Source organism: Falco biarmicus, chromosome 15 (assembly GCF_023638135.1).
Source record: "Falco biarmicus isolate bFalBia1 chromosome 15, bFalBia1.pri, whole genome shotgun sequence".
Taxonomy (NCBI): Eukaryota; Metazoa; Chordata; class Aves; order Falconiformes; family Falconidae; genus Falco; species Falco biarmicus.
Window position 1 is genome coordinate 7,946,707 of NC_079302.1, and position 21,797 is coordinate 7,968,503.

The window sequence follows — 21,797 nt, forward strand, 5'->3', positions numbered from 1 at the left end:
ATCAGATACTCAGTCTCAACTAGGTTTTGAAAGCTGTTTTAAGGGGCATTTTTTTCTCAACTGATCCCCAAAACTCTGGGGCTTCCCCCCCACACACATCATTGATATTTTTAACACACCTTCTTAGACAAGCTTACTCAAGTGATCAGAAAGAAGCCCAGAGAATTCAAAATTTATCTTTGACTGTCTCCCTTGGGCTTTTTTTTTTTTTAATCAGATATTTTTAAAGTGTTGCAAGTTCAGAGAAACAGGGCTGGCAAACTCATTCTCTAAAGCTTCTCTTTGCATCAGCAGTAGCTTTAGGCAACAAACCAGCTTCCCAACCAAAGCAAAAATGGAGAAAAAAAGCCAGTTGTCTAGTTTCCTTTCAAGTACACTTCTGTTCTTCTGTAAGCCAACAGTATCATAGGTTTCTGTACTGCTGAGCTGAGCCCTAATTAAACATAACAAAAAAAAAAAAATCAGTTGCATGTTTTGAAACTCCTTTTGGCAAGTACAACAGTACAGTGTTAATAAAAGAAATAAATTTAATAAAGAGGAATACTTCATCCAAGGTAGAATAATTAAAAGACATACTGTGCTGTCAGCTAAAGTGCCAGATCCTCCAAGCTTTAATCTGTAAATTATTCCATGAGAAATACTCAGTGTTATGTAAAGATACCAAGGAAGTACTACAACATAAATTGGACCAATTTTTTTCTTAAAACAAACTTGATATTTATTTACACCAGTTACACAAACAGTGAAATATTTTAAAATGTATACTAGACATTTTACAGATAAATAATAAAACAAGATTCTGTCCTAAACAGCTCACAATTTGGGTTACAAAAAAAGATGTCTTAGAGAATCAAACATACACAACTAGGTCCTGTTCTAAAGAGCTCACAAAGGAATAGATGAGCAGACCGAAAATTAGAACAACTTGACTTGATTTCTGGCAGTCGCTACCCATCTGTGTCTTTGGTCAACATGAGATAAGACAATTTGTTTAGTTAGGCAGCAGAGGAAGTTTTTAACACAAGAGTTATTTTGGGATCCTGTGAAAAGAACTCAATACAGGGAAGATGCAGTTCATTGTTCCTTCTAGTGCAAGCAAATAAAACCAGCAGATAAGAGCTAGCTAGCAAAGAGCAAGATAACAAGACATGGAGGTTTGGGAATTGATACAGTCCTGGATTACCTCCTTAAATTCTAGATTTTTTTTTTATTTGATTGTATTCAGGATGGATACCAACCTCCCAAGGTTCAAAACTGGCAAACCTTTTGGGTGTACTTTAAACTACGAAGGAAAGAGGGAGATGGGAAGCTGTTATGTAACTCAAATGATCCATCATGTGGTTCCGACATACAAAGTAAGGCAGGAGATGGAGTTCTGAAACAAAAGATGAAGAATAAGAACAGTATTAACAAAAAGTGTCTACACACAAAAGCAAGAAGAATGGAAAACAAGCAAGAATTAGAAGTCATTAAATTATAACATAAGGCCATGGGCAACACCAACAACAAAAAAAGACCTTTCTGCCACACTTTCAAGAAGGGCACAAAAACATAACACACATCTTCCCACAAGAAAACTAATATACATATATGTATTTTTTAGATTACATTTAAAGGTCTACCTTCTAACAGCTGGAACACCAGCAACCCACACAAGAGCTCAATGACAACAACCTTCTAAAGCAAATGACCACCTACAGCTGCCCATTCTATACTAATTTTTTTCACCTTCCACCAAGGTAGGCCTTGGCAGTTCAGGAAATAGGATGTTAAATCCAAAAACACATATGGCTACAAAACTTTAGATCTGTAAAATAAGAAAAACTGCCAGGTGAACAAGCATACAAAACATCTTCTAAATCCTACTGGGTTTGTGACGACATTGTATTCTAAGACCTTCAGTCACAATTTGCAACAGTACCGTGAACTAGGTAAAAAAAAACCTTCTACTGGTTGTCAGAACCTAGCACTCAATAGTTCACTCAAGATCACACTGAAGTCAGGCTGTACAACTCCTGACCTCCTATTCAGTCTGCCTTGTCCACGACAAGTTCCCCAGCTAAATGACAAAATCTTTGTGTGTGTATGTCTAGTAAGTGACATTTATTCATCAAATTACATCATATACCATCACGAAGCATATCTCTGCCTTACATTCTAGAAACATAACTTTTTGTTTTGCAAGAGAGAAGTGTTTAAAGTACCAGATACGAAAACGGAATCAGGAAGTCTAGTTCTCTATTCCTTTGATCACAGATTAGATTCAGAAACAGATAGAGTAAGATATCTTCTCACAGATCCCAATCTTCATTCACTCAGGATGCCAAAAGTGTGCTGCCAAGTAGGTCATGCACTTTTTTATGCACTCTTCATAGCCTATCCTAGCAAGACACAGGGTAGTCCAAATTTACCTTCAGAGTTAAAAATCCTTCAACAAAGAATAAGAGTTATACCCTCAGCAGCTGCTCACAGCTGGACACAGACCCAAACAAATACAGTGCTTTTAGGAAAAACTTTATCATTTCTAGTTGCCATATTATCTGCTCTTAATATATCTTAATTACTCTTGCTAAAGAATTAAAATAGCTTTCAGAGCAGCATACTTTTTCTCCTGTGACAGAAAAATCTGTATAATCACAGAATAATCTGTAAACTTAGGTCTGTTACTGCAGCCATATATTGCCCCATGAGCAAAATAAGACTCGTGACATATTTTGCAAAATCTTAGGTAGCAGAGTTAATGTCTGTAACACAGAAATATATAGCAGCAAGAAATGCTGCTCATGCTTGCCAATGGCAGAAGAGGAACAAATCCAGAACCTCTCACAGTTCGTGGAGCTCTGAATACACAATATAATGTTTTCTTTAATTTGATTTGCGTTAGAAGAGAATGACAGATCCTCCTCAAAAAGTTTTAAAACAGTGATTTTTTTTCACAAAGGCAGCTTTTTGACTAATCATCACAAAAGGAAAATTACACAAGTTTTATGAACTTGAGTTAAGATACCAAAAATAAAGGAGACCAAATCAGAGAATGTTCTGATAAAGCTGCTTGGAGATAAAAAATAAACAAGGAGGCAAGAAATGTATCTCCTACAAAGTTAACATAACCTGGAAAAAATAAAAAAAAATTCCAAGCAACACATTTTTCTGAATCTCAAGTCACAGTGCATACAAAAGATTTAAATCAATATATCCAGAACTGAACTGTGACAGTTCCTTGCTCACAAAGATACTATTACTATCAAGAAAGTATGACAACAACCAGAAAACCTAACTTCACTAATTTTTTAGTATAAAGGAGACTCTAAGTACACGAACTTGGAAACAGTGACCAAGGTAACTATACTTAAATGAAGTAGAGGAAACAGTGTGTATTACTACAGAACTATTCAGATCTGAACACAGCCGGTTTGTACCGAGCTTTCTGAAGCAACAGATAAAGTACTAAAAGCCACCATGTAAAAGTACAGCAAGAAATCAAAACCCAAGAGATGTTACAGGAACGGAAAAACTGAGATTATATAGCTGAACAGAAGGCTACAAAGGTCTCGCATATTAAAAAGAAAAGCCTACAGAAAAAAATGGAAAAAGGTGAAGAAACAATAACAAAAAAATAAATCTTTCTCACAGAAGAAAAATAAAAACAGGAAGGCTTAAGACTTAGTGTGTGGTCAATAACAGGGCTAAAAACCACAAATATCATAATTTTAAAAAAATCACAAGAGATAAAACTACTTCTGCTCTCAATGGTCTTCCCTTGAGAATTATTAAAAGAATGTGACATTTCATGTATTTATTTTCCTAAGTCACACATCTTTTAGAAAGTTTTGCGTATCGTAGACTTTAGGACAAATGAAAAAATCTATTTCTTTCTCACAGTACTATTCCTATTCTATAATTCAGGCAAAATTCTGGCCTCACTAATTCCGAAGTCAGTAGCAAGACTCCTGTCAATCAGGTGAGGATTTTGATCTTATCTTCCCAAATTCTTACCTGCCTCCTTTCACTTCCTTCTTGGTAAGCATTTACTCTTTCAGACTTGAGTTTCAAAACCTTATAAATATCTGACACAATCAAGCATGATGAGTTTAAAAGGGACACCAGACACTGAAATCCTTTCTTCTTGTGACCCTACTGCTTAGCATAGGTATAATCACTAAGAAATTTTCTGCTGATAAGCCAAAAATACCATGTCTGTTAACGTACATCTTTAGCTGTAGCTAGAGTTGACAGCATCTAGAAAAGTCTCTAGATGTCTCGGAAGATGCTGTCATTAGAAAACAATATGAATTTATCAACCTCTTCTGTTCTCACCATCTAAGAAGCACTCCAAAAAAATACAAATGTACAGCTGAAACCATTCAAACTCTTACAGTACAATTAGCTTTCAAAACATGAAGACAGAACATGGTACAGAGAGCAAGTTCTGCTTTCCAGCAAAATAGACTGAATCATGTAAAGGGTCTTTTCATCTCTGAACTATGAAATAGGCATAAAATAATGAGAAAAACCTTTGTGAAATTAAATATTTCTAAAGACAGAAAAGCAATCAAGTTATGTTGCAGCTCACTGAAAAGTCTTTTTAACTCTTAGATAACAGACAAAAAGTACCACATATGAAGGCTCCTGCTGTACAAATACATTATTCCCCTGTAAAAGAAGTACTAGAAAGTACAACACAGGCATACAGCTGAATCCCATCCTTTGTAAAAAGATTCCATTACAAGTAGTAATCATTATTGAACCTTTTAGCCCAGATGTAATTTCTTACATGTTACAACAAGTTTCACGTGCATTGTGAATTTCAGCCAAGGTTGATGAAGTTCAATAACTTGGTTAACCAACCATGTGTACTACTCATTACAGAAGTAATAAATAGATTCATCAAAACGGACATGAAAAAGCAGTATGAACATCTGACACCATTTTCAGCTTACTCAATAAGAAAAATAAATTACAGAAATCCAAGAGGACTTTGTAATATTTACAGTATGTAACAAGACAGTTGGAGCTTTACGTAAAGCAGAGCAATGTTGGTATTCCACAATATTAAGCCAGAGTTAAAACTAAGTAATGGCACTCATGGAAAATTCAATCACTATGACCTACCATAAATTTTCATAATACAGCACTGTAAATTAAGGAGAACCCTCTCCTATTAACATTATTCAAAGTCTGAAAATAATAGCTTTTAGTAGTTTTTTAATTGTTCAAAATACATCAGTACTAATCCCTGAGTGACAGCTACTAACATCCCACAACAGAACGAGCTACAAGTTCTACCCCACAGGCACATTTCCCCTCTATAAATTGTGCTTTTCTACACCAATTACCCAGCTAATGCACTCTGGCCAAAAATACACTTCCTGCACGATCCAGGCTCTCCTGGAAAAGCACTGTACTCCCACTCCCCAAAGACACTGGTACAACAAAATTCATGCCTGCTACAAAGCTTTGGACTTCCACAACAAAATTACCTGGAAAAAACTGAGTGAAGTGTTAAGATTGTTTTTTAAGGTGTGTTTAAGTGTTTAAGTACAAAGCAAACAACAAAGCTACTATACAGACACCCATATTTTTATGGTAGGGCTACTCATGTAGGTTTAAGATAATGCATGCCAAGTTTGGTCCACAGCACATGGATCACAGGACTTTAAAAATTCAGCCTTTAATTTTTCGGCATTACTTTCCCATGAATTCTTCATTAAGCAAGCATTTTTTCCTCAAGAGAATGAATGTCTGTCGAAGCAAGAGTAACAACACGAAACTGAAATATGTAGCTGCATATACCAAACTGTATTAGGCTGAAGGATTATTATTTTCCCCCCGTCTCTCCCTCCCCACCCAACCACAGTTTAAAAGGGCTCAAAACCAAATCTTCATTGCCACTATTTTGCTGGCAAAAGTTGGCAAGAAAACAGTCCCTAAACAGCACAACTGTGCTGGCAGAAGACCCTGCTGTAAAAGTTACATCTGCAAACCGATGTTTTTATTGAGTAACTTGTTTTTCTCATGAGAGGTTATTTTATTCTTCCAGGGCAAAACATATACACACTGGCAGCACCCAGGCCAGCTGGGCTTTTTTGATAATATACTGTGCTGCTTATAGCAGTGAAATCTGTGATACATGAAGCCTAGAAATCACACACACACACACACACAAAAAAGGAACAATTCCTTCATGATTTTAAAAGCTCAATAAATACAAAACTATCCCATTAAACCAATCTCAGGGACAGCTAGGACTTGGCCAAGAAAAATAATCCAAGGTTACATATTGCTGATCTCTCTGTCTGCCTCACAATAAGCTTTGAACCCAAACCTCCATAAATAATACCCACTTCAGTTCTCCACATGTGAAACACTTCCAGCATGAAAACATACAACAGTGCAAAGGCTGCAACAGGCTTTACCACAAGTTATGCTGGTTTAGCAAGAACATAAGATGCATCTCCTTCGCAAAACACCAGTATTTCCATTCTCTGCACCATTGAGCTACAATATAGTCACGTACAGAAATTCCTAATAAAAACAGGCAGAAGTTTCACCTTATTAATGCATAGGAATTCATGCATTTATGAACACTAATTTTGATTCAGACAACACACTCTTACCACTAAATTGAGGAAAAGATCTAGATAGTAGGAAAAGACCAATCAAGAAGCATTGCCACAAGCTTGCTCACCCACGCCACATCCCTTTTTTCTGCTCTTCTAAGAAAAAGGGATGCGAATAATAGACAATTCCTGGAAAGCAAACACCCTGCTGTTTACTCATCATAATAAAACACAGAAAAAAGTTTACACTTAGAAATCTTCAAGAAAACATATGAATTGCATTGAGAAAAATAACAATACAGACCAAAACCAGACACATTAATTTTCTCTTAAGGATTTTTCTTCCCCAAAACAAACTATCAAACAAAAACAGGCTGATTTTTTCAACGCTGACAAAATTCAGGTGTTACAACATAAGAAAAATTCCAAAATCATACAAGAAATCTTAAAGTGCATCTGAAACAGAGGAGTATATTGAACAGTTCCTTTGTAGAAGTCCTGCCAGTTGTATCACCTTTAAATGCTATTTCATCTGGAAACAGACAAGAGAAATTAGAATATAAACTTCATGCTTTCAAAGAAAAATGTGCACTTTTTTCAAGGGAAATTTGCAATCTAGCAGAATATTCAGACAAACATCTGCAGGCTTAGACCACCAAACTCCACGCAATACAGCGAAAGACAATGAACATATTTAAGACAGTCACACTAATACTATTAAAATGAGGGTCCTCAATGGTATTTGTAAGGGTCTCTTTTATTCCTCCCATATGATCTGAGTTTGACTTAAATGAGACCATTCACTGGTCTAATTAGGATTCAGCAAATGTTACCTTCTTTGTGAAGGCCGATAAAGCTAGCCTCAGTAAAAATGCTACGTTGCCCACAAATAATGTCAGTAACTTCTTCAGCTAGAATCGTTCCCCATATTCACAAAATTCTCTTCTCTGCAGGTACAAAGCAGTCCATTTTTGATTCCTTAAGAAGTAAAGGTGTTCTTTTTCATCATACTTTTCTTATCTCTCCATTGCCAAAAGATTTAGGGTATAGCGATGAAAGCTAGCCAGCATCTATTGGAGACTTCTCTATTAGAGATGGTCTCACAAGAAATTTAGATAAGCTTTAAAAGTCTAATTTCACTCCTCTTACAGGCAGTAGCTTAAACAGCTAATTGAGTAATGGCTATTACTCAACTGGCATAAGAAATGCAGCAAAGCTGAACTACACCTGCCTCTACCAAGGCTCTGAATATAGGTTCTGCTTTTTAACTACAGGAAAGATTCAGAACAATACTGATACAAGAAGTGCTCAAGCACTACCACACAACATACAAAAACAACAGCTCAGAAATCAGGAATTCAGAAATTCTGAGGCTATGCAATATGTCACTTACCCACTAAAACAAACTTTCATTAGCTTCTGCCAGGATGAAGGACAAAAGCAAGTAGCCAAAGCACAGTCTGGCCATGTGTATTGTATTGTTTATGTACAGGTTTACTTATTTTTTTATACTCCTTTGATAAACAGAAAAAAACCCAAAAGTTACCAAAAATAACTTTTTTAATACAATAAAACGATTACACAAGAAAAATATCTTGGACCTTCTGAATTAATATAAGCACTATACGCTTACTGAAAAGAGAGATTCCTAGTTTTCCAATAGTTTAAAGTTCTGTTTCCACCCTGACAGTCTAAGATCTTAGATGTTACTGGTCCCAGAATTAACACAGCAAATCCCACATCCCAGACCACTGAAACTTGTATTTTTTCCAGTAAGGGAGACAGAAAACTGGGAATTATTTTGGGAATAAAATAATTTAAAGAAGGGTAGCCATTCTACATTGATCACAGATGGAAAGTGTTCAAATAATGTCCCATATGAGAGAGATTTCTGAATGAAGTGCAGGTGATACAGTGAAATGCACATGATAAACTGCACAGCTATGTAATTTGTATTTATCACAAAAGCACCACCATGTGTGAACAAAATCTAATCATCTACATGTTACCATGATGATTAATACTAAGTAAATTACCAAGTTACCCATTGTCAAAATGTTACCTTCTACAGTTTCACAATGTTCAGTTATGATTGTGTATATATATAAACCCTCGCTGCAATTAACTGTGACATTTGATACTGGGAATACAGCTCATTAAATACGCAATGCATGTCAAAAGCTGCATAAGCTCTATTCTAATTGTTTTGAGCTCAAAACAGAGTTTAACTTTAAGGCTCTTCCCCCGATTTCATATGCCTGATCCTCAGTTACTGGCTACATGTGTTTAAGGGGGTAAAAATCAGCCATAGGTGTAGCATAAATCAACTCAAAAAGAAAGAATGAAAGAATATAGCTTCTAACTGTATTTTAGTAGTTAGAAGAAAAAAATTAAAGTAGGTTGCTCTGCATTTCCTTGGTTTGTAAAATCATTTTAATAAAGCATGTCATCTTCTGCTAAATTTACTGATTATTTTTAGTTGTAACTTAATCAGACTCAGAGTTTAAAAACTTAAGTGATATGCTATAACCTAACTTGCACAAGTTTTGCAATAACCATTTTTTATTACTGTCTTTCCACACCTAAAACATAATACACCAATAGACATCAGAAGAATAAAAGCTAAGAGAGAGAGGAATAAAGCAGGAAAGTTTTGGTTTATCATTTATAAATTAAAGGGCCAGTTACTCAGAACAACTTTTTAAATCGTAAAGCAGATGTTTAACTGTGATAAATTATAAGCACATTTCCCAACCTTCTGCATCAGTATGACAAAAGCTGCTAATACTGAGGTTCTATACAAGAAATAAAAGAAATACAGTAACTTCTCACACCAGAAGTATATGCAGACTGAAAGCTCACTGGAGCAGTGACTCATCTTTTAAGTACTGATTAATAGTACCTCATACCCAACTTTTCTCCCAAGACCTCTTCATAGCAAAGCAGTAAAAGTGCCAGGGGAAAAAAAAAAAAAAAAAAAAAAAAAAAAGAGAGAATTCCATTTAACCAAACATTATTTCTTCAAAATAATTGTTGGTTAATATAAAACATTCCCACAATTATAAAGTTATATTCTTTACTCTGGTAAAACATAATCAAGGGAAGCAATATAGCAAGCCACATTATAGCCGAAGCTTCTGGATTTTCTTCAGTATTTGGAAAAAAAAAATTAAGCTGCTTGTGTTCTGGGCACCCCTCACAAAAGCAATTAACAGATTTCTTCTGACCTTCATATGGCAGAAAAATTAGAATTGCTGTTTGTGCAGTGGTTTGGTTGTTATCAATACAGTTCTGTGATGAAATCTTGGAAATGCATTGAGAAAAAGTCTACTTTGTGGAATCTGCCTGACTGCACAGAACATACATATTTTGCCCTTCCATAATATACTGCAATACTACTTACATTTCACTACTCATGCATACTCTAGCAGTCACAATAGGTTAGATACAACTGCACCTGGTACGGAAAACAGAACACATTGCAGTTTCAAGGTCACACAGCTATAAGAATCCTAAAACCAGCTAGCAATATTTATACAAATCATAGAAAATCTCATCAGCTACACAACTGTCTCTTCAATACTGAATCCAATTATTACTATTTTTAAAAAATTTGTTTAAATTCAGGAGATTGCTTACACATGCAGTTGCAAATACCACATCTCCTCACAAAATTAAACCTAGATGAACAGATGACATGCTTTTTAAAATTTCAAATTCTAGCCCTCATAATTAAGAACACAAACAACAAAATTACAGGAGCATTTACTAAAAACAGGAAAAAGCACCAGGTCTCTTTTGTTTAGTATTTTCAAAGAGCAACACAGCCCTCTAGTGGAAAAATTAGAAAGTATGACTTTATTCATACAAGAAGCATGCTAGGGAAGTATTTTCTCTGTAACTTAACTGATGCTAAGACCTTTAAAACAGAAAAACAATGCACACAAACTGCACACTATCTTCAATTCCTCACAGTGGAATAAGTCTTACTTTTAGAGAACAAACTGACAATTTACACTACTCATAATTAAATGTACATATAACCGTAATTAAAACCAGGAGGACTGACACAAGACAGCTAAACTGTTCAGTAACTCAGTCTTACTTCTTTTTACTGTACCAACTTTACTGTGACCAAAAGTTACCTCAACTTCTAATGTGATAGTCAGACTAAAATTCTGATTAAGCTTAAAAAAATATATCAGAAAAAAAATCTAAAGAATTGGACTGCACTGGCAGAAGAAAAAGCTTCCAAAACAAACAAACAAAAAATTTTACTAATAACTCAATCTTCCATGATATCTTTATATTGTAAGAACAGAGTAATTATTTAACCTCTGGCAAGTTGCTAATGAAAACTAAGGAAGTGTTTTATAAATTTATTTTTTTTTTAGTACTTTTTTTCCCCAAAACTTTTGACAGCAATTTTAAAGACTAGGTTAAGAAAATGGGTATGGAATCTCAGAAATTCTTACAGTCCATATTCCTAATCAGTAATAAAACGAACCACCACAGGGCAAACAGGGTTTTTTTACAGACATATTCAGAGAAGTTAATGGCATTGAAGTAACACTTGAGAAGCCAGTATGTGCAATAGCACTAAAACTCTACCACTGTGGAAGTCATCCAAAGTATTCCCTTAGTAATTAACTCACTCTATTTTTCAGAAGTTGAAGAGATTTTTCAACTATAAGAAAAAGAAATGTTCCTGGCAAGCTACGTTGAATTCTTTGTATTAGATTCACAAATAATGAACTTTGCATTCCATCTTTGCTGATCTGTTTTTAAACTTTTGTTCTCTTAAAGCAGTGTATATGGATGAATAATAATAAAAAAACATATCTATGTTCATCCATCTTTCAAGGGATTCTCAGCATTTTCTAAAGTTTATCTTGAGCATCCAGTGATGCAGTAATTGAAAAAGCATTTTTCTGCATTTTGATACCCTGCACTCTCCTAGCTTACACCTTGATCTTTGTTCTACCCATCCTGAAATCAAGAATTTCTCAACAAATGTAGAGATACCATAATGTTAGTTGTAAATATACCACTGAAACTAATTTTGACAATGAAAGGGTTGAGTGATTATTTTTTTTCTCCTTATATTATTAAGTACAAATGCTCAACAATTAATACATTCTTTTTCAGTCACTTAATGGACAGCAGTATTTCCCTGGAAATATTTAGACTTACCTCTTAAAGAAAGCATGTCAGTCTTCTGAAAACACAGCAATAGTTTACTCCTCAAAATACTCAGTGAGAGAAATACTAGCCCCAAAACACATACAGAGTTTAAAAGGAGTATCTGCAACACAAAGTGGAGCACAGCACGGAAATCCTAAAATAACTGGGAAATAAGCTCCAAAACTGGTAAGATTCCACTTGAGCTAGCTAATTAGTATTTCCACACAGAGTCCCAAAGAATTGTGTAGACATATTGAAGCTCCAAGGAATCTCTACATTGCAATCCATTACATGACACTGACACATTCAAAGGAGTTTGCCAAGAGTCACAAAGTGTGGTTAGGAGTTAAGCTAAGACTGATGCATTTTAAAAACTCAGACAACAGTTTCAAAAACTTCAAGTTCTGCCACTTATGTCCAAATTAATTAGACAAGTACATTATTAGCCAACCCCAAATGTGGAGCGTTCCCTTAACACTGAGGAGTTTGAACCTCGTTTTTCTCCATCCAACAGGTCAATCAAAAGTCATAACCAACACAAAACCAGCTCAGATTATGTCCTCTCAGAAGCCCTTAGAGCTAGGAGAAAAGAACATGGATTACATAAGCAGCGTAAACCCTGTAGCTGCTTTCTCCTTAATCCATGCTCCACTGCAACTGGTAAGCAGTATCAGACACAGAATCCAGGACTACAGCTATACTAAACGCAACACGGTATGCAAGAGTTTTGAGTTATATAGGCCATAACACCACCTTAATCACCTACTTGCTACATCATTTTCATACTTCTGGATTTCTTATATCCTAACCTCGTATAGCAGCACAAACCCAAGGCTCATTTCACTAATGCTTCCACTCTTCTTGTTATGCTTCTGACCAGGAGTGATATCCTTCCCTCACCTACTAACAGAAATCAAGGAAGTATATATGTGTACATATAATCTGCCCATGTACATCACAAGCAAAGACCACCTGGTGCAAAGATACGCTCACTTACTTGTGATGAATCCAGAGTATAAAGCAAGGGAGAAACAGGGGGTAAAAAAATCTTGACAAAAGCATCCTATATCTTGGATTAATCTTTTGTCATATAAGAAACACTTTCAGCTCATTCAGCAACTCTGAATGGTAGCTCCTCTCCTGCCAAAAGAAAATCATAGAATCATAGAATGGTTTGGGCTAGAAGGGACCTTAATGATGATCATGTTCCAACCCCCGCCATCATCGTTAAAAAAATAAGAATCAAATCATTTGAGTCCCGGTAATTCTTAAGTGTTCTGAGACTGCGCGGTTGCATACAAAGCAAACTCTACTGCTGGATGCAATGTGAAGACATGCTGCACCAAGAATCTGGAATACAAACCTCACTTGAAACTACAAATTCCTCAGAGACAGGTAAGTACAACACTTGCTGCCCTAACTGCAATACTAATCTGTAGAAGCGTATCACGCGATGACAGCAGGACAAGTGCTGTTAATGCCTAAATTGCAAGCCACAAAGCTCTAAATTCTTCATCTGACTCCTGTGGGATAACACTCCCTTAATTATTTAAGGGGTAAAAACCAACAGAATTCAGAGTGATAAGTCCTGCTATTAACCCGTTTTCCAGAATGACTCTGAGGTTTTCCAGTGCCCTTATAAATGTGTTTGAGTCAAGATCCTGCATTAAAAAAAACACTAAATAATTTGCATAAGGACTCTCAATATTGATCTAATCCCACCATAAAGAAAAACGCAAACCACAGAAAGGACCAAAAGCCTAGCTGTTATCTAGGATTTAGGTAGACCCTCTCACTTACCAAAAAAGTTTAAATCAACACCAAACCACACCAGCGTCTTAATATTTGTGGCTCCTCCACACATTTAAGCCATGGAAAAAGACATAGGCTGTGCAGGTTGCCAAGTGGAACTTCAAACAGCCTAGCAAATTAAGTTGGCAAAGAAATCCTGTCTTCTGAGAAGAAAGGCAAAGCCCCTAAGCACCAAAGCTTCATTATAAAATGAAACAAAAGCAGCTAATTAGAATCTCTCATACTCACACCCTATAGAAGTAATACTATGTAACAGACACCTAAACAAGCTGAGTGTTTAAAAGGATTTACAAACCTGTTAGAAAATACAACTAGCAGGGATATCAAAAGGTCACAAAAATTTTTTTTGCCCTAAAGAAGCATCAAACATGACATTCTGACAAAAGTTTATCACCAAGCTAACTTGAAAATATCTTCAGACATAAAAATTCCACAGCTTCCTTAGAAAAATCTTTATCTGAGTTCACTTGCTGCCATTAGAAACTTCTTCTGAATAGTTTATCTGAACTCCCCTGCAGCGATAAAAACTTTATTCCCTGTCCTAGCCACCAAGACCATAAAAAGAAACTTCCCACCCTTTTCACAGCCATCCTTTATATATTCACATAATGTAAAATGCCTCCGTTAATATTTTTCGCGACAAAAATCAATAGTTTCAGAACTTAATGTCTTTCCTGCAGCACTCATCTAAGCTCCCAACTTACCACACTTTTTAGTAAAGTAGTATACAAACCTAAATAGTCTAACTAGAGGGTTTATATGGAAATAATGCAAACCAAGTTTGAATACCAAAAGTAGACAGATATTTAAACAACAAAGTAGCCTTTGATAGATTGTTTAATAGACAGTATGATAGATTGCCTATTTCACCTTATGTGTAATGTTAACCTACCTATACCCGAATTTGCTCCTGTGATTACAACCACTTTCCCACTCAAGTCACGACCCTGGAGTATTTCCATTGCAGTACTGTTTCCATCATATTTTTGTCTAGTAGCAGGTTTTACTGGATTATCTTCAACTGTAAAGGCCAGTCTTGGGTCAAGGTAGGTAGTCCTTTTGTTTATGTGGCTGTAAAAGAACATAAAAATTCAACTGCCTGGAACCTTCTGTACTCTGTGTTTAGATTTTAAATTTATTTCAATTACTGCTGTGTACAATTCCAGTGGATTATTTAAATTCCCAAAAATCAATTTTTTTCCTCAGTTTTATTAAAATGATCCCAGTTACTTTTTTATCAAACATTCTTCCAACTGTGACAGCATCCATTAATAATTGTATTCACATACTTCACAGCCCCATTCTGAACTTCATGTGAACCCCTGACACAGAAAGCAGAACTTTGCCAAAGGAAAAACCTTATTATATTAGGGAAGATCATGTTCTCTTAGAAGCTCTATAAAAGAGGCCTACGCTACTCCCTTGAAACAATATACCAATAAGAAATATAGCTCAGTACTTTTTTCTGAAACAACTGAAAACAAATAGCTCCACATCAGCTCAGCAAATGGCACAATTTGGGTCAAGCTCACCTTTCTAAAACCAACTTTTCTTTTTCTTCAGACAATTATCAGAAAGTGACACTAAGCAACAACGTTCAGTATTCAGGACAGAGAGGTTACACATACTATTTTGGCCTGAGAATATTCGTCATTCTGCCAAGTCAGTTTAAGGCGAGTACCCCACTTTGACCCTGCCACTGAAAAAGGAAATGTTCCCAGAAATCTCTTTCTGCTTCTGTGAACTTCTTCCTCCCTCACCTTTCTAAAAATTTTTGCTAGCTCAGTCCCTGTGCTATATTCTTTCTGTGCTTTACACTGCAAGTGAGTCAGGGCTGCAGCAGTTTCGTTATCATCTTGTATGTTTAAAGCACTACTGCAACATTCATAATCAGCCATGAAATTCTGGATATGTTTTTAAAGTTACATGTACAGAGTTTATCCACAAAGGTATACAAACAAAATGAGCCTACATAAACTTTGCCTGAAGGTCAGCTCACATTTTTAGATGTGGATACATAAGTCACATCAATTTGCCACCCAAGCTTATATTTCTGTACACATGGAAGAATTCAGAAAACAACAAATGGGTGGCTAGACACCACTACAACTGTAGTATCTGCATATGGATTCTGAAGTTGTACTTATTTCTTTGTCTTTCCAGCTGATATTGTCACAGTATAACTCAGAGACTGCCCAAAATGAAACACAATTGTCCTACTCCTCTACGTTTTGACATACTTACTCTACAAAATAGACTTGTCCATTTTCATCAGTCTCCTGCTCCCATCCATATGGCAGACCTAGGAAATATATAAAACATTGTCTTTTTTCAGGCATTTGAGTACACTCAGACTTAAGTTTAAGTGATTTCTCAGACACATGTGGCAAAATTCTGCATTATTTCTGTAGATAAACTGCACTTGAACATTGGAACTTGAAAGAACTGCTTCCTTAATCACACACAACTGCACTCTAATAAAAGTAAAATACATAGGAGATCTGGTACAACTGTAATGACTGCATATTAAGTATAAAGATAATCTAATAATTCTTTATAAAGATTATTTCATCTTACAGCACAAGACAGCAAAATGCAACCATGCCTACTATTACATATGTGTCTATACTGCACAGTTTTGTATATATCCCTGATAAACAGTAAAAACACTGATTTAAATGTAGGAGTTAACATGTAACATATCAAAAGTTGGCAGATCAGAATGTGCAGGTGGATATGGGATACGTTAACTCAAACCTAAATGATTCTGTGAAGTTGGAAGGACAAATAAAAGAACAGAAATGATAAATCTTTACAAAACAAGACTTTATATAGAAGACCCTACAGAAGTACTTGACAGATAGCATTCCCCATGTTTCTAATCCTGGCCAAAAAGTATTAATTTATAATTCAATCAGCACAAAATCCACTGAAAACATTCCAGTATAGTCTCATTACCAATGCCAAAAGAAATATGGCTTGCCAACAGTATAGTAACCCTAGGTACACCACAGAGAATCTTCTGGGAAGATCCAATTTAAGGCATTGATCCAAGGTCCTTAAGAAGTCATATACCTTTGAAGTGTTCTGCAACACTGGCTGTCTTGTGTTCTGGCACAAAAATTCAACTGGGTTAGGAAAAACAAGTAAAATGAAAACTAATGGGACTACCTCCTGTGCCAGGGATATTCTCTGATGAAATATATTCTTTGAAGAATATAATCCAGCTATAAACATTATCTGATGGACACCAGGATATCAGTACCCAATCAGAGAATTCCAGCCTTTGACTATATGTTTTACAAGCCACAGTAAAACAATCCCTACACCCTGGAATTAGTACTTTGGCTTTACAGAGCAACATGGGAAAGCCATAAAACTGCAAGATGATCACCCTACAGAGACACAATCACATAGGTAAAACCCCACTGAAACCAGCTGTATTTTGCAAGCTCAGTTTGCCTAGGTGATCAGCGTCAAAATGAAATCTAGTTCCTGCACAGACTCTAACTGACATTTATAACAATTTCAGTTCATTACAAAAACTTAAAACAAACCTCCTGCAACACGTTTCCTCTTCCCAGATTTAGGATGTTCCCACTGTGTTTTTTCTTCCAGGTGGCTGTAGGAAAAGAAAAGTTTAAGACTTTAAAAAATTGCTTAATAATTTGTATTGTAATCTAAAATTTTTGTTTTCATGCAGTTTATTTTTTTAAAAACATGGTTCAGAAAATGGCTTGCCTTCCACAGAGAAAGAAACACATCAGTCCCTTGTTTAACAAAGGTCAAAACTGCTGTTAGAAGTTATCAGGCTTCCATAGTGCCACAGTTCTGAAGGAAAAGTAACTAGCCAGAAAGCGTAGGAGTCTACAAAATTTCAAATAAATGTTTGACTTCCAATCTAAGTTTTCTTGCTTTAGATGAGAAGAAAGAAGACCTAAAAGCCATTAAAGAATAACATCAACAGACTCAGAAAATGTCTCAAAAAAATGGTGATCCTTGGCAGGAAAAAGGAAGAAAGAAGCAAGAACATTTATCAGAAACTAGTAGAAATAATATTAGGAAATTTTCAAATGGCAAAAGCATCTTTCTAAAACTCCTGTCTAGTAACATTGATTTGCAAGCTATAAGGTAAATAAGTCTGGATTTCTACATGAGCAATTGCAGCTTTGGACAGGTAAGTTTATCCAAAGGCCTAGACTATCAGGCTATTTATTTAATGTGGGTGAAAATGGTACCACATTTCTTCTTCTAATTCAGAGATTTTATTCATTTAAATCACTGTAACAGAATTAATACACTGACAAGGTTTTCTGCGCTACAGACTAATAAGCAAAGTGATGTGCACATAAATGTCTTAATGTACCCAAAGTGCCAAAATCAGGTTGGATATTAAAATCTTATCTTCCACTAAATATTTTAAAATAATAACCAAGTTTTTATATTGAGTCAGGCAGGGATTACCTGAAAGTGCCCAAATCGACAGCTGCCCAAGTAGGAAATAAAGATTAACAGCATTCTTGAATAACATACACAAATAATCACTAAACTACAGATCTAGTACCAACAACAACTTACACACAGCAAGTAACTTTTCCTTCTTACAATCATGCAGTTAGCCCACAGCGACAGCATACCGTATTACAAGAATCACAGCTGGTGGTCCAAGACTCAGTAAGTACATCTTTGTGACCTGTAGTAGCACTTGAACTTCAGGACACTCATACACTAAAGACACCAGATCCCCAGTTACTCCTCTCTGATGTAAGATATATAACCAAATTACCACAGCTTGACAAACAAACACACACGCTGAGCTCTGGCAACTAACTGTGTGCACACCTAACTCATCACAAAGGCCTTTAAAAGTCTTAAACCAAGGCAACCCTATTCCATCTAAGTTTAAAGTTCATATTGTTGATGAGGTTTAAAAGCAAGTTTCCAGAATATGCAGAGGTATCGTAGATATAAAGCTTATATTAAAGGTAGCAGCAGTGTAACACCTCTTCACATCAAATTTTTTTAGACACAGAGAGCAAGACTTTCAGCCAGTAAAGACCTACTACTGTCATGTCATTCATTAAATTGAATCAGTTAAGTTTCACAACAGTTACAAACCACAGCTGTTGAAATGTTTGTGTAGACAGTACTCTGTAATATCTTGTTTTGTCAATTTGCTACTTTCACTAGGCAATCCCTTTCTGAGTGAGCTTTTGAAGTCAAAGGAAATATACCAACGCTTGACTTAAGAAAAACATCTAGAGAGAACCTGCAGTGTTTACAAACCAAGCACAGCTAAACTAAAGCATTCTGTCCAGTGCTTGGAGAACAGAACTTGGGAGGAAGATGCCAACTTGCCACTGGCGAGAATGCACTATACTTTCCCCCCTTTCTGTGGAAGGGATTAAATCTTGCAGCTTTAAACACCCTGAAACAGAATTCCCAGTTCAGCATGGCTACAGAAACCACCAGAAGAGAAAAGATACAAATATATATCCCCACAAGTTAGTTAGCCCTACAGTACATCCCCTTTTGCAACCAGCGAGGATGCAATCGTTTTCAGAATGGCAGAAGCCAGATGGTGCCAAATGCAAATTTTCATCGCTTGTTGAAGCTGTAGTATACCGATGAGCTGCGGGAAAGTATTTATAGCTTTTAACTTCTATTGTACCCGTTTCCCCTCTACTCCTACAAGGAGGAAAACTAAGAAAACTCCGATGTTGTGTGAGGCTCAACTGCCCATCCTATGGGGATCACCCACAGACCCCCGACGTGTACTGCAAAAGCAACAGCTGTGTGCCACTCGCTCTCGGAGCCGCTCCAGCATCGCTCCCACGCGGGCAGGGGGCTGCTGCTGCCCGGCGGCGCTCAGCACCGCGCAGCCCGCCCCGCCCCGGTCCCGCTCCCGCCGCCCACCGGCACCGGTGGGGCTCAGCACCGGGAGGCCGCCGCGGAGCGGGGGGGAGGATAGCCCGCACTCGGCGCTCCCAGGAGTCAGGAAAGCGGAAACCGAGTCTCAGGGGAACGGGTCCCGGCTGCGGCCCCCGCCGCCTCACGGCGGCAGCTGGCCCCTGTGGGAAAGGGCGGGAAATGGCGGGTCCTGCCCCCCGCCCCCGCGCTGAGGGGCAGCACCGGCGGCCCCACGGATGCCGCCCCAGGGCGAAGGGGCGGGTGGGCGAAGGGCTGCGGGCGGACTCGCCCCCCTCCCTTACTTCGCGTAGTAAACCCAGCCGTCCTTGGTGGTGCGCTCCTCCCAGCCCGGCGGCAGCTCCTCCTCGCTGTCCGTGTCCTCCAGCCCCGCGTACTTCAGCGCCGCCATTGGGACGGGCGCCCCGCGCCGCCGCCAGCCAGCGGGCGCGTGCCACACCGCCCCTTCCGGCCGGGCTGACCAATGGCGCGGCGCGCCCGCCCCGGGGCACCATGGGAAGCGTAGTTCGCTGCCGCGGGGCGCATGAGGGGGCCGGGGGCGCTGCCCTCGGCCCGCGGCTGAGCAGCGGCTGCGCCCTCAGCCCTGTTGGGTCGTAGCGGTGTTACTGAGTTTTAACAAACCCCTAAGGGGCCCTGGATTGAGTTGACATCGTCATGGATGGCACAAGAACCTCAGATTTTGGGAGCCCTAGGTGTTTCCAGCCCTCTGTTTTCAGAGACAGGTACGAATACACAGCAAGGTGGCAGAAAGCAATGAAAAATGAACTGTTCTTTAAGCTTTTTACCATTAGTTGCCACTTCCTGATCTCTGGGATGAGACCGTGTGGGATCTCCATTGTGACCGTGCTAGTCAGAACTCCTCTGTGTCGCTTTCCTCGATGAGGGAGGCCTGCCTGGAAGGGAGTACCTCGCTGCTGGGAACACCCCCCGCAGGAGGCTGCGGGCCGCTTCCCCCACCCGGCTTCACAGGCCCCTTTGCCAAGCCTGTGCCACCCGGCGACATAAGTACCGTCAGCTGCAAAGACTGGAGCATCCCAGGTCAGTGAATTGACACCAACCTACAGGTCCTGGCGGCTGGAGTCCAGGCAGCTCACTTTGCAGGTGTGACACGCAAAAGACCCTGTCTGTTAGCATTACTCAGCTGGCATAGCACACATCCCAGGCCCACCTCAGTGCTTTTGGTCCCGTACCCGTATGCTGACATATTCCTACCTATTTATATAACCAGACCCAACTGTCAGCATTTGTAGCAGCGTCTTCCCGTTGTCAGGTCCTTTGGCAGGTGTTACAAGCCAAATAAAGCCAAGCGGACTGTTGGACAGAGCCTGTAATCCGTGAGGACTGCACCAGGTGGCAGTGCAACCTCACAAAAGCAGTGGAGTGCGATGACTCCTTTGGGTAACATTTTCATGCACTATTTGAGACACTGACCTACACGGCTCGCTCACCCCCCACTAATGGCATGCGTATCTGTCTAGAAAAAGCAGCCTGAACTTTCTTCTGCCCTGCTGCTCCCGTTGCTTTACAGGTTCCCCTGAGGAATTACACCTCCTAAATTATCTCCTCCTGCTACAAATAAAAACTCATGCATCATCAAAAGCCAACTTTCATGCAAGTATTGCTGGGAGTAGTAAAACAGACTGTGACCATACTATCTTTGGTAAACATATGAGAAGGGAAACTTCAGCGACACACTCACTTCTGGTCCAGGAAGCTGCTGAAATACTCCATGGGTGAATGAGTGGAGAGATGTGCCAGGTCTCAAGAAAACACATCATTTAAGTCGATATTTGTAGTTCAGAAAAGTATATTAATCTAGCAGTAGTACTGTAGGAAAAGGTAGGTTTTAGTTCTCTTCCTGTTGCTGTCTGCTAGGATTCAGCACCCAGCATTCCATGAATTGCATTCAGTGGGATCATGGAGATCATTTGTCTGACAGTTTTCCTATCACATCTGTATTGCATGAAGTACGCGTTATGTCCTAAATGTAAACAGCGGCATTGCAGTATTTCAGTGCAAAGGGTGTATGGTGTACTTTAGATTAGAAAGAGAAATAGAATCTCAAAACTAAGCATATATATGTGTGTATGTGTATATACCCATTTAATAGGACCACTGCCTTTCATGTAGAAATATTTACTGAATGAAAAAGCAAAGGCTTTGTTTGACAGATCAAGGTGGGTATTAACAGATTGTTTTTAAGTCCGTGGTACGTGAGTAATATGATACCACAGAAGTCCTATGTGTTTATATTGTTTTCAGTACAGTTTGTTTCTACAAAAAATATTTAAGAAATGCCACACTTGTCTCTGA

At 38.1% G+C, this 21,797-nt stretch overlaps 1 protein-coding gene across 1 annotated transcript in view; it reads right to left on the reverse strand.

The window, feature by feature from the left end:
- Positions 1 to 19,913, reverse strand: part of WWOX (WW domain containing oxidoreductase) — a 531,112-nt gene extending 511,199 nt beyond the window's left edge. Inside the window, exons 1-4 of the mRNA XM_056360980.1 lie at positions 19,769 to 19,913; positions 17,114 to 17,178; positions 15,801 to 15,858; positions 14,449 to 14,627 (exon numbers count right to left, since the gene is read on the reverse strand). Of these exons, the coding sequence (XP_056216955.1) occupies positions 14,449 to 14,627; positions 15,801 to 15,858; positions 17,114 to 17,178; positions 19,769 to 19,875 (409 nt within the window). The 5' untranslated portion in view covers positions 19,876 to 19,913. The remainder of the gene's footprint in view (positions 1 to 14,448; positions 14,628 to 15,800; positions 15,859 to 17,113; positions 17,179 to 19,768) is intronic.
- Between the last annotated feature and the right edge of the window lie 1,884 nt (positions 19,914 to 21,797).